This window comes from Scyliorhinus canicula, chromosome 3, assembly GCF_902713615.1.
Source record: "Scyliorhinus canicula chromosome 3, sScyCan1.1, whole genome shotgun sequence".
In the NCBI taxonomy this organism is placed as follows: domain Eukaryota; kingdom Metazoa; phylum Chordata; class Chondrichthyes; order Carcharhiniformes; family Scyliorhinidae; genus Scyliorhinus; species Scyliorhinus canicula.
The window spans coordinates 107,231,534-107,245,393 of NC_052148.1; the positions used below are offsets into that span (position 1 = coordinate 107,231,534).

At 38.2% G+C, this 13,860-nt stretch overlaps 1 protein-coding gene across 7 annotated transcripts in view; it reads right to left on the reverse strand.

The window, feature by feature from the left end:
* Positions 1-499: 499 nt before the first annotated feature.
* Positions 500-13,860, reverse strand: part of fat1a (FAT atypical cadherin 1a) — a 248,833-nt gene continuing 235,472 nt past the window's right edge. For 4 of the 7 annotated variants that reach the window (XM_038791072.1, XM_038791068.1, XM_038791075.1 and 1 more), the window contains 4 exons: positions 12,682-12,819; positions 5,275-5,334; positions 2,591-2,626; positions 500-2,061 (listed from right to left, as the gene is read on the reverse strand). In XM_038791072.1, coding sequence (XP_038647000.1) covers positions 1,433-2,061; positions 2,591-2,626; positions 5,275-5,334; positions 12,682-12,819 — 863 coding nt within the window. In that variant the 3' untranslated portion in view covers positions 500-1,432. The remainder of the gene's footprint in view (positions 2,062-2,590; positions 2,627-5,274; positions 5,335-12,681; positions 12,820-13,860) is intronic. The other 3 variants (XM_038791070.1, XM_038791069.1, XM_038791071.1) reach the window with 3 other exon arrangements.

The window sequence follows — 13,860 nt, forward strand, 5'->3', positions numbered from 1 at the left end:
TACTGGAGCCGCCTGCCATCACAGTCTCAAAATGGGAGAATTCCAACTATGATTTTTCCAAAATTGTTTGAGTAATTAGAAAGGTTCCTGAAGCAATGGCAATAAAATAAGGCTTTCTCATTGTAAAACTGACATCGGCTTTTTCCATTATAAATACATCAATTGGGTTTTCGAAGAATAAATGCTGACATGAAAAGTGTGTAGACAGGAGATGTACAGCCGATATGTTTTTTACATATATATATATATATTATAATTATTTATAAAATATACACACACACACATATATATTATATTTATATGAAGGTTATGAATTTCCATATAGGTTGCCCTAATTTCCTGCCAAAGCTACAATGATTAGGAAAATGCTTATGGAAATTCAAGGACACAATATCTACAAAGTACAAAGTAACTGAGCATAATTTTTTGTCAAATTAATTTCTGAATTAGTTTCCAGCAAAGTTGAACTCAATTTGAATTCACAAAAGACACAGTAAAAGGCAATTAATTTTCCACAATTTATTACCAATGCAAAGTAAGTAAGTGTATGCGAATGGGAGTTTCATTTAAAAAAATCCTCAGGACCATTGCACCACATAAAGAGAACTTTAGAAAGTAATTGTCAGGTTATGCAAAGTTTGGTTCTAAAAATTCAGTAGGTCCCCTTTTACTGAAAAATAAACCCACACAATTTACAATTAGAAATGCAATCATTCACTTTTAAGACATTTTTTTATGTATCAGACTCAAACAACATAGCAAAACAAACCTACGCATTCATACCCACTTGGCATTTTGGTACATTTGGTAAAATGTTCATGGTGAAATGGTTAAATTCACTGGAAATAATAAACTTAAGAGTAAAACCCCAATCACTGGTTTGCACATAACTGTCAGGGTATGCCAATGTCAATGCAAGTGATTAACATACTTTAGAACAGCACTAAAATTTCTTGAAACAAATCCACATAATATCTACAAAATCTAGTTTAAACTATTTAAATCAGAACTGTACATTAAATTTACAAAATAAATTGCAGGACAGGAAAAAAAATCTTTAAAAAAAATTAATCTCTGTATTACATAAATACAGACCAAGAATACCACGATGATAAGGTGTGTTGTTACTATAATGCCAGATATCAAAATCCTTCAATACTTTGCATGTTGATACTGATACAAAACCACATTCTGAAATGGCACAGCCAATGCAAATGAAAATTTTAAAATCCAGTTCCAGTAACTCAGGAAAAAAAGAAACTGCTGATGTGTAGAAACATGCTGCATGATCCAGTGCAGCCATGCTGGAATTAGCTCATCAACAATGCTTGCAAACCAATATGTAAAAACAACATTGAGTACTTGTCAAATATCGAAGCAATAGCATGATGCATTTCAGTTAAAGCCCAGGCACTTTAATTTTTGTTAATCATCAGACTTCTGTGTGTTGTTGAGAATCCAGTGGTGGAATAGTCACATCATCAAAGTGGCCTTCATCCCCACTTTCATAGTCACTCATCATGACTTCAGATTCTTCCATCTCACAGCAGGCTGAAACATCAGAGCAAGAGGCGGTAGTTGATGTGTATACAGACATAGACATGTTGTCCATGCTCGGTGGTTCAAAGTCATCGTTATATGTTAAAGAGTAGGGTGGGTAGGCCCCTCTGTAACTGCTTCCAGCAGGGACTGCATTCTGAGGTTCTGAGAGGTCTACTGAATAGTGGTGATGGGGTAGATACTGATTCATGTTAAAATGCTGTCTACTTTGCGATGTTGAATTCAGACTTCCAGCCGTGGGCATGTCCCGTGGCGGCTGTATGGAATCAAACTCATTGTATTCCGGGGGCAGTGGTGGTAGTTCCTCATGAATTGGAAAATCATCTGGAGGAGGTGGGAAATCACTTTCAATGTCACACCCACCAGGATAGTAGTCTGTGTCAATGGCACTAGGATCAGAATAAAGAGGGGCTGGATGTTCTACTACCTCGTACTGTGGATACTCCTGGATACCAGGTAGTTGAACATTTGGCATCCAATCAGATGTGTCCCAGTGATATGCTTTTGTCATAGAAAAAAAAGGGACAAAAATTAGAACTTTGAAGTAGGCATTCAGTGTTGATCAAAGTCAAGAACACAACAAAACGTAATTGAAACAAGTAGTAATTAATGTTAGTGCTGACTGAATTCTCCAGAGTGTAACAGGACACAGCAGAGATAGGGCAATATTCTCCCCATAACAAATGACACAGACACAAACATTTATACCTGGACACTGTAAAATGACAATTGCAGCCAACACACAACCATACCAAATGTACGTGGATTTAAATTATCAGGTAATGTGATTCTGGTTATGTTACAAATGCAGTGGCTTCTGTGCTTAAATAGAAACTGCTGAAGTCGGGTTTAAAAGGTAAATCTTCTACATTTTCTACCACACACATTAACGACTGATATAGAACATGTGAATAATGGATTAACGGTTCACTCTCTTGCAGCTATGCAGATAACGTGCAGTAAGTGTTAAAGTCAAGAGGTGCAGCTTTAAGTGAGTATGAGAGAATAAAGACATGCAGACAAAAGTCACCTCTTGGGTTCTTGAGGTCATGACCCGCAAAAGTTTCTTTAGATGGCAAAAAGCAGGAAAGGGAGGAAGAAAACATGAAATATTAAAGCATCAGGATACTAAAGAGATGGCTAGACTAGCATTCCATGGGCTTGCTTGCAACAAACAATTTAACGGCCCGTTTGCTACAAACGTACATTTTAAAAGAGCAGTTAAGTGCTGTTTACCAGAATTAGTGATATTTTAAAACCCTATTGCAATAATAAAAAAAAGCTGTAAAAATTTCCCAATGCACAAAGACAAAATAAATCTATGACTTTTTTTCACTGTAGCATTCTAATAATGAAACATACGACTTCTGTGAAAGCTAAAGAAGTTTGAAGTCTTCCAGAACTGTAATATCTTTAAGGTAACTACAGTAATGCAAATACATAAAAAATTTAGTCGAAAAGACCTATGAACATAACAGACAAAACTAGAATACTTGAGGAAAGTGCCACACAATGACCGAACCCTTTGAGTATTGCTGGAAAAAATGACATATCCAAGTTATTTGTCTTGCATTCATCAGGACACTTCACAAGAAAAATCCGTAAAAGGGGAAAACAACAATTTATACTGCATGAGAACAGTGCTAATTGGTTGGCAAGTGGAATCTTATTGGGAGCAGCTTTGCCATCGATAATACACTAGTTGATGGTGACTGACAGCTAACTGCCTAGCATTGTTTGAAATTGAAATCAGGCAGCCTGACCCTCATTGGTTCAGGTAATACCCTGGGGAATGAATCATCAAATGGTTGTCAATTATTTTGTTTAGCTGAAACAGGCTCAACGTGTATATGTTCTGTCTGTCGACAAAGAACAGGGCCTTATGTTTTAATACATAGAACTTCCAGTACACACAAATGCACTACCACTGCGAGCCTGACTGACAATCTTAAATTTGATGCCAACGTAATTCTTAGCGCACTGATGATTATTTAGCATATTTGTTATCCAATTGCCAGCCACTCAGCATTCTCTTCTCATCAATATATATTGTTGTTTTTCCCTTATACGGGTATTCTTGTAAAGTGCCTTGATGAGTGCAAGACAAAAAGCTTCAACATGTCTCTTTTACCAGCAATACTCAAGAGACTTAATCATTAAATATGAATTGAAGAATATAGCCCTTAGTTTATTACTCAACTAATTTTTTCCTGAAATAGTGATTTTCCTAGCTTGAGTTGATATTTTGAGGTTGAACACTAAAACAGAATGTTCCATTGCCAAGGCAGAACACTCAAACATCAAACTCCTGGAACCAACAATGGTGGATCCAACCAGGACATTCACTGCTAAACTCAAGAGGCTAAAAATTCTTGTTGATACTTGTCATTTCACATCCTTGTGGACCCACTTCTGCCAACGTTCAATCATGCCACGCTACGTGCCTGCAAAATGCACACTTAACTGCTGGGGGCGACAGAGGCAAAATTGACAGGTGTCCAGTGAATTACACCGTGTAGCCAGTTCTGATGATGCAAGGAAAAGGCAAACATGAGAAGTGTATTTCCTGGTTTCTGGTGGATTTGGGGGGCACACTAAAAACAAAAAGAGACAAAGGCTACATAGAACTGGAACCCTTTCCAAATTTTGGCTTGTATGCCACTTTGATTGCAACTCGTCTCTCATTTAATTATTTTTTTTTAAAGAGAAGCAAAATCTTACTTCTTTCTCAGCAAAATTTGGACAAAAATCTGTTTAGATTATTTCATAGAAAAAGTGAAACATGAAAGATTATTTGGGAACTTGGTCCAACTGAAACTTCACAGGCCAGGCTGGCTGAGTAATGGAAGTAAATAGTGGATTCATTCATTTTTTCCAATGTTGCTCAGCTAGAATCCAAAGATGTGCAGGTTAGGTGGATTGGACATGATAAATTGCCCTTAGTGTCCAAAATTGCCCTTAGTGTTGGATGGGGTTACTGGGTTATGGGGATAGGATGGAGGTGTTAACTTTGGGTAGGGTGCTCTTTCCAAGAGCCGGTGCAGACTCGATGGGCCGAATGGCCTCCTTCTGCACTGTAAATTCTATCTAAATCTATGGATATTTTACAGAACACAAGGATATCTCTCTAATCTATGGCACTTTATGTTGCTGTTAGTGTTGCTCCAAACCACTGACCAAAAAAGCACCAGATGTCTTAAATTGTTACTAAGCAATTAGATTTTATATTTTCTCAGAATATCTATAGCCTATTTTAATAGTGTGGTGCACAAATCAGAGCGAAAACTGTAATAAACAGGAAGAAAGCAAAGAAAAATGTCAAGAACACAAGAGTGAATCTACAACTGATCCACAAGCTTCTGAACATGCATGGTTGGAAGACCAAGAAAGTATGGAAGTAGTTTCATTTTTCTCATACAATTTCTTATCCTGTTTACACTTTTGCACAGAGAAAGAAAGAGGGAAAAAAGTTGATCACTGTTCTTTGAAGCAGAGCTTCGAAAAATGTCACTTTTTTGTTTCAATGCTCAGGACTTTGTTTGGAGAAGTGGAATAAAAATTCTATATTGTTTCAAAATTGATAGTCAAACCACTGCTAAATGGCTAAACAGCACTCTCACTGCATTCACATGACAGTGTTATAGACTTGCAACATACATAAAGTTCAATTAACCACAATACACTTATAACTGAGCTTTGTAAAAAAAAATATACCTTCTTTTTCTACCGAGTCAACAACTGCATTGACAAGGTGTATTACAGTCACTATGGAAGCTTGTAGGAGGATTGGGAAGGAGCAGATTGAAATAAATTTACAATTAGTACAAAAACTTAAAAGACATTGATATCATCTTTATCTAGCTTGGCTGTTGTTTAAAATGCAAATTTAAAAAGTACAGCCAGAAGCGTGTTTCCAGTAACAAGAATACTTCATGCGTTAATTATTTAATTATGTTCTCATCAATATCAAATACCTGATGGGTCTACTTCAGGTTATGGCATTTAATAATCAGTTGCTGTTACAATTGGGTATCTGATTACTCGTTGGCTACAGTTTTGTTACCTGAAAATATATGGGGGATATTGCCTTCATCTTTGTCTCTGTGAGCTTCTCAAACAATTCACAGGAAGCGGAAATGGCACAAAAAGCACTGTTCTCCATTGGTTCAATTGGGGTATTGGCTAATTTGGGTAAGCTACAGTGCCTATTTAGTTGGGAGCCAAAGATGTCTGTAAGCTAAAAGAAACACGCTCTGAAAAAAATATGCACTGCTCTTTAACATTGTGTCATGGCTCTTATAGTTGCAGGAATCCAAGAGCAACAACAAGGTTAGAAAACTGCAGCACCAATACTGTGAAGAGCTAAATACTTTCAAAACTAATGCCAACGAGGATTATTTTTTATTCCTTTTTTTATAAACTTAAGTGCCTCAGCTCTTATACGATGGAGAATTTAATTCTGAGACACTCCAGCCGTGATGAATTAGTACCACATAGATTTCTATGCAGCTCATCCACAAAGCTCCATGTTGAAAGTTTCAGAAACATAACTGGAAACAGACTTTCTTGGTGAACACTGCTTGCTTTACAAAGATTTTTGTTTTTTAAGTTTCAGATACTGCATTACTCATAATGTGCCACTGGATTCATGCTCAATAATGAATCTACTACATTTACTATCCATTTACTTTGGAATGCACTTCCAGTTTCCTGTTAAAAGATTGTTAATTAATTCATTTTTAGCAATATTAACAGCAAGAAAGAAGCAGTGTAATGGGATCCTCAACAAAGATAAGCGCTACTGGAAAATAATGGAAGAGTATCTATGAAAATTATTTCCTTCTGATTCAAAATATATTTGTATGTTATTTGGTTTGAGATACTTGTGTCAGAAAACTCCACCAGATCTCCAAATGAACCTGAATGAATGTTTATTATTTATACTGGAAGCATTTTCAACTATTAAGGGTTTCCACAAACAAAAATATTTCAGGAGTGAGAAGGAAAAAAATATATATTCTTACGGTCTGTGCAAATTAAGACTGAAATTAGGACTGTGAAGTTTATTATGCCACAACTCACACTGCAATGCTCAAATATTCCACTACTGGTCTATTTACATCTGAGGGATAAGTGGCATGGAGGCTAGATTGACAAACTACAGCTTCAACAGAATAGTGAACTCAGAATTCTCTCACTCACCAAATTTCCAAGTGTTTTAAGGGTTGACCTCTCTCTCCAAAATTGCATAAACATTTAATTTAACTTATAGTTTATTTCAGTCTTAATCAGCAGTAAACAAACTGCCAGCAAGTGGCAGTGAGCACACTTAGTTAATTAGGTAGTAAGTTAGAACTAGTTTCCTAGTCAGCAGGACCCAAGTCGGGTCTTTGGAATCCCAGCTCATATAAATATGTACATTCTTTTGCTAATACATGAAGTAACATGGAGGTCAGCTCAATGAAGGAATAAGAACAAAGTATAAATGAGTGAAGGGTTTTTCCTTTTAAGTAGGACAGTAGTTTAAATTAGCAATAGGGACATTAAAGTAATGTGTTAAATTTACAGCTAAACTCATTAAACAAAGTAATATTGCTACAAATAATCTGCAAGCTATATTTCTAAACTTGAACCCTTGAACCCTTAGTTAAACAGAATACATTAGATATGAGCGGGGGGGGGGGGGGGGGGGGGGGGGGGAGAGGCAGCACGGTGGCCTAGTGGTTAGCACAACCGCCTCACGGCGCTGAGTGAGGTACCAGGTTCGATCCCGGCTCTGGGTCACTGTCCGTGTGGAGTTTGCACATTCTCCCCGTGTCTGCGTGGGTTTCGCCCCCACAACCCAAAAATGTGCAGAGTAGGTGGATTGGCCACGCTAAATTGCCCCTTAATTGGAAAAAATAATTGGGTAATCTAAATTTATAAAAAAAAAGAAGAAAAAAAAAGAAATGAGCAGGGAGGTGATGTGTTGCAGCTGTATCATGTTGGAGCTGGTGAGCACCAGTGACGCCCATTAAACCATATCTGTAGAATTGCCTGCAGCTCGAGGAACTTCAGCTCAGGGTTGATAAGCTGAGAGTTCAAGTTTCAGGAACATTGATGCACTAGGGAAAAGGGTTGCGTGGACACTTTGTTCTCGGAGTCAATCACACTTTTCAATTTCAGCACATCAGGTTGATTGCACTGTCAGGGACAGGAGCTTGTGATGAATGAGGTAGGTGTCGGAGATGCAGAATGTACAACAGGTTTGCAGTTCTTGTAGTCAGTGTGGAAGAGAGCTGAGACTGCAAGGAATATAGCCTCACTGACCACAGAACTGTGGGACATGAGTTCATTCAAGTTAAGACACTTAAAAGGGATATAGAAGCAGTAGGGAACAGGCAGTTAGGGGGAAAGATGCAGTTCCTTGCAGACTAGAACATGAGTTCCGAAGGCTTTGTCGCCTGCCTGGTGCCAAGTGTGCCCTTTCCGCGGACTACCAATGGGAGGAAAGACAGTCTCCGTTTAAAGTGACGCATTGCCTGGTAATCAAAGGAATCCAGAAGATTCATCCTGGCGAGGCCAGGTAGGAAAGGTGGTGTGGGCGGGGGAGGTGGTGGGAAAGGATTGCCAGAGTATACCTTCACTCCTCATTTTCGGTTTGGGACTACTCCCAAAACTGAAAGAAGTGCCTTTTGACAACCGCATGACATTGTGACTCAGTGAAACAGGGAGAGGTGAATCTATTGGAAGCTAGGTGTAATGCTGGATTGGTTCTTGTAAAAAAGGTAATTCTGCGTAGAGCAGGCGGTAAAGTATAACTGTGGTGTAAGGTTTTCGGTCATGTTATTGCCGAGTAAACAGTGTTTAGTTAATGTTGATTTTAGTTCATTTGTTACAGAAATGGTCAGGAAATGGGAATCCAAACATCTTAAGTTGTTGGTTCTCTGGGGATTATAATAAAAGTAATGACATCTGGATAACTACCAGAGCCACAAGAAAATTGGAGTCAGTTAAATAAAATCAGAGAGATGAAAACATGCTCAAAGATTGGTGTGGAAAAAAGCTGTTTCAATGCATGGCACACTAGCAAAGTTACCAAAACTGGAGAACGAGGAAGCTGTACCATTTGGAGGGGCTTCACTTGAAACCATGCTAGAACCTATGTCCTAGCAGAAGAGGGGATTTTCAACTAAATAGTCAGGGAGAGGTTCTCATGAGGGAAAGTTAGAAAGTTAATGAGAAAGAACAAGAAAATAATAGAGTAGTGATATAGGCACTGATGACCAGAATGCAACAGAATGGAACAGAGTGTACAAACAAGAGACCCCAGAAAATACGACCAGATTAGGGATAAATGGGAGGAAGGCACTAGTAAAGGTTGTTTAAGTGAATGGATTCTTCACAAGATGGACAGCACAAATAGAAAAAAAATGGCCAAGATATGAGATGGCTGCAAAGTGACCAAGATCCGTAACTGAATAGTCAAGGACATTTGACATTTCGGAAGGATAGGAAAAAGGGAAAAGAATGTGGGGTGGCTCTGCTAACCTAGAACTAGATTAATACAGTAGTGAGAAATGATTTAGGCTGGAAGATCAAGTTGTAGAAATTTGTTTGAGCAGAAATAAGAAATGGCATGGGGAAGAAATCCCAGGTGGTCACAGTTTGTAAGCTCTAACAGGAGCTATACTGTAGGAGAGTATAAATTAAGAAATGATGGGGGCTTGTAAGAAAGGCACCACAATAATCAGGATGATTTAAATTTTCATATTGATTGGACAAATCAAAAGTACGGTAACTTTGAGGATGAACTCATGAGTGTTTTTTGGACAATTTCTTAGAGCAGTACATTTTAGTGTCAAATGGGGAAAGGCTATTTTAGACCTGGTGGGCTGGATTCTTCGGTCTGCCAGTCACGTGTTTCTCAGCCACATGCCGTTCGCTGCCAGTAGGGTTCTATCTTCCTGCCGATTGCCAATGGGATTTCCCAATGTAGCCACCCCATGCTACTGCAAAATCCAGTGGGAGGATTGCACTGCCAGCGGGAAAATTGAATCGCAATGACCAGAGAATTCTGGCTGGTACTGCATAATGAGACAGGATTAATTGATTATCTCATAGCAAAGGATCCTCTAGAGAAGAGTGATCATAACATGATTGCATTTAGCATTCAGTTTGAGGGGAGAAACCTGGGGCTGGATTCTCCCGCCCCGCCACCACAAGAATGCCACGGGCAAGCCGCGTACAATTGACCTCGGGCGGGATTCTCCGGTTGCTGAGCGAACGTGGCCAAAGAATCCCACCTTTGGGTCTGAAACTAATGTCTAAACCTAAATAAAGGCAATTTTAAAAGTATGAAGACAGAACTGGCTACAGAAGACTGGGAAAATAGCATAACGATAAGATGGTATCTTAAGATAGTTAAGTAGATATCAATGAAGATATTTCCAGTGAGAAATAAATACTCTACAGGAGGATGCACCATCCATGGTTAACTGAGGTAGCTCCATGGTTAACTGAGGAAGCTAAAGATGATATCAAAATTAAAAGGAAAAATGCACTGTGCTTCAAGATTAGTAGCAGACCTGAAGATCAGAAAAATGTTAGCAACCAGCAAAGGATGACGAAAAAAAGATAGAAATTAGAATGGGAATAAACTGACAAGACATATAGAACCTGAAAGTCAGAACTTCTACAAGTAAATAAAAAGGAGGAGGGCAGCTAAAGTAAACATTGCTTTCTTGGAGTATATGACTGGGCAGAGACATTGAATTTTGAACATGCCTTCAGAGTTCAAGGCACAAAGAACACTCTAAAGTAGAAAAAAAAAATCAGGGGGGGGGGGATACTTAAAACAATTACCACTGGAAAAAAGGTACTCGGAAAACTAATGGAACTAAAGGCCGACAAGTCACCTGGACCCTATGACCTGTCTCCTAGGGTCACAAAATAATTGAATGTGGAGATAATGGATACATTGGTTGCAATCTTCCAGAATTAGCTAATATTCTAATCACTCTAATTCTTTATAGATGGGGAAGGACAAGAAGCTGATCAAGAATGTATAGCTTATCAAAAAGTCTGCTGCCACACTTAATTCTTCTCGTCCACCTACCCTGTTCTGATTGACCTATACTGGCTCACAATCCTCCAAAACTTCAAATTTAAAATTTTCATCTTTGTGTATCCATTTCTACTTGGCCTCAATCCACCACGCCTCCTAAGATGTTTCAAACTCTCTTGATCTTCATCCTCCTGCCCTCCATGGATTCCACTGTTGGCACTCATGCCTTTAAATTTGAAAAGCTGCTCTGTGAAACTAGTTTACGATGAACGGAACAGGAGCTGGGACTGCCCAGCTCAGAAACTTTGATCTTGATTCCTTTGATTGTTAACGAATTGTAAGATTTTTAAAAACATCTTGCCCTGGAACCAGGAGGAGAAGGAGAAGTGCTCCCCCAGCTCTAGCTATTGTACTCAGCTGTGCAGGGCCCACCCTCTCCCAATGCCCATTCCAATCCCCCACAAGGGATTTATCTTTGGCAGGTTTCTGACAAGGTAAGCTACCAGATATTCAGCATTTGCAATTGCGAGCTCCCTGTGAAAATGTAACAAACACCATAAAGCATGCATAAAATGTCAATTTTGAACCAGCCTTGAACCTGTCGTAGGACATATTTCATCAACTTCATTTCTCAGCCTCTAAAATCACAGTCACACTGAACATGTTTTTAAAGATATCTATTTGGAACGTCTTTGTTGGAACCTTTGAAGAAATAGCGAAATTCTGGCAGTAGATCACGAAAACCAGGCACAAATTCAGGCCATCTTTGTGTGATATGAGCCACTTAAAATGCAGCAATGCAAAGTGGACAGGTAATGTAAAAGAAAATTGGGCAAGGTGTAAAAGGGGCTGCTAATTCATTATTGCAAAAGTCAATTTCCGCACCATAATTCTTGGGAAATGCAAAGGGAATTCTTGAGTTTGATCACTACAATGCGGATGATCAGATTTTATTCTTGAAATGAACCTTCAATTTACAAGCAAATGTATTCTGGCACAGGCATGATGGCTTCTATCATTCTCAAAATTAACATTTTTCACCCAGGCTTTATGAAGTCACAATTTTGATATTCCAAGACTCAATGAAGTCTTAAGGTACATTCACTTCAGTGTTCACAACATGGTTTCCAAAATTATACATTGGTTTCTGGTGTAAATTTAACAATAACACAACTAATAATACAATGTGTGAACATATACACAGTAGGATATTACAACTTAGCTCAGTTGTAATTAATAGAGCTTGTACAGGCAACTGCTGGGTTTTTGAGCTGCTAATTTAAGAGCTCCCTCCTCCATATGCTTCTTTTCAGTATTAACTGCTGTCATAGTTACAGCTTTTATTTCAATGAAGCACAGTAATTCCTAGAGGTTGAACAATGGTAAAACGCTAAACAAGTTCATCAACGACCTCATTATCATTTGTTTTAGTGAAAGGAGTAAGAATTCACAGATTAGTGTCAAATGCACTACAGCTACATTACATCACATTTTATCTCTGCCAACCTTTTTGCTGAAATTAGCAGTCAAGAGTTATTGACTCTTAAAAGTCAAGTAACATTAAATCAGGTAACTCTACAAGGTTTTTTATTTCACACTCCTGCTTTCATTGGAAATCAATAACCAACTGTGAAGCTATCAATCAATATCAGAGAATCCCATTTCTCTCACAAACTTCCTCCATTACTGATGTAATCGAATTTGCAACTGAATACTCGTTAAATCCTGTTCCCACTGAGGCCTGACCCAGATGGTAACTAAAACCTCAGCAAAGTGATATTCAACAATAGCCCCAAAACACTTTTAACAGAAATACAGTGACATTCAAAGGTTACGATGAAGTTGGAAGTCACTGAATTAGTATATATTTACAGTATGCAAACTCAGATTTTTAGCAGATTTAATATTACTAATAACAAAACAGCCAATGAAACGTCAGCTATTAATTGCAGGGAATTATATAAGTTTGTCTTCAGGTGACTGCTTTGCAGAGCTGACAAAAATATATATGTTCTAGAAGAGACAAGCTGCTAACAGTACGTGACAATATAGATCTTGATGTCTGAAATTCTTACCATTGTCATCACATGATTCAGACTGGAAAGAGCTAAGGGACTGCACTTCGGAGATGCTTCCACGGGTGTTAAAAGGATGACAAGCACTGTCCTCGAGAGGTTTCTTTGATAGACAGGGATCGAGATCTACCACCTTAGCTAATAAGTGAACAAAATTGAGGAGTTATTTTTAAAATATGAAAATCAGAAAAAGCATTTGTGCTATCAGCAACTAACAAAGTAGAAAGCTCGAATGAATGGATTTTAAATTTGTACTTGCAGCAGGAACGAAAACAACTTTAAAAAGTCAAACATATCTATTTGTATAGCAAATGATATGTTCGACCAGTAAATACTTTGCATACAACGGCAACCAACAAAATTAGAATATCTTCATCAAGTTATAGGCTGCCAATTGCTGCTTATTGTTTTTTAACTCTCCGGCTGCTTGAGCAGCAAAAACAGCATTTGATCATAAACACAGGCATAAAGCTCTTTTTAAAATAACTGGCTTTAGTTGGGTGCTCACATTAAATTGTGTACCAACAGAACAGGTAAATATGATTTATGTTCGAATTTCCCCACATCATCTGCATCCAATATCGTGAAATAGATGTTCACAATGCACGGAAGGGGAAGATAGATAAGTGTTAAACTAAATAGGCAAATAAGTCAGAGCAGTGCCTTTATGTCAGTTTCAGGAAGTAGTTCTGTCTAATATCAATTCCTGGTCTTGGGCATAAATTGATTAATTTTTATTGTCGACTGCTTTCTTCAGCAGTCTATGAATTGTGCAATGAAAATACGCGGGAGAAATTTGTTTGCATTTGTGTAAGTCCCTGTGGCTATGGAACCGCTACCTTTACAGCATCTTCACTGATGCCACTGAAGAAAGCCACACAGATAATAGACTTCTTCGATGCCTCCCCAAGTCACTTCTCTGATACGCATCGGTAAGTTCTGCCACAACTAATACAGCTGCCTCAATCAATGAGATGCCAAGTTCAGTTTATGTTTCATGCTGCTCAAAATGACCACTGAAACAATCTCATTTAGTCACAATCTCAAGTCTTGGTGGTGCCACTCTGCTTATATTTCTGTTTTATGGCCAAAAGCAGACAGCAGCAAGCCAGCAATATAAATGCAATATTGGAATAGTGTGAATGGAAAGGTATGGTAGAAGATCACCTGCTTGTCTTG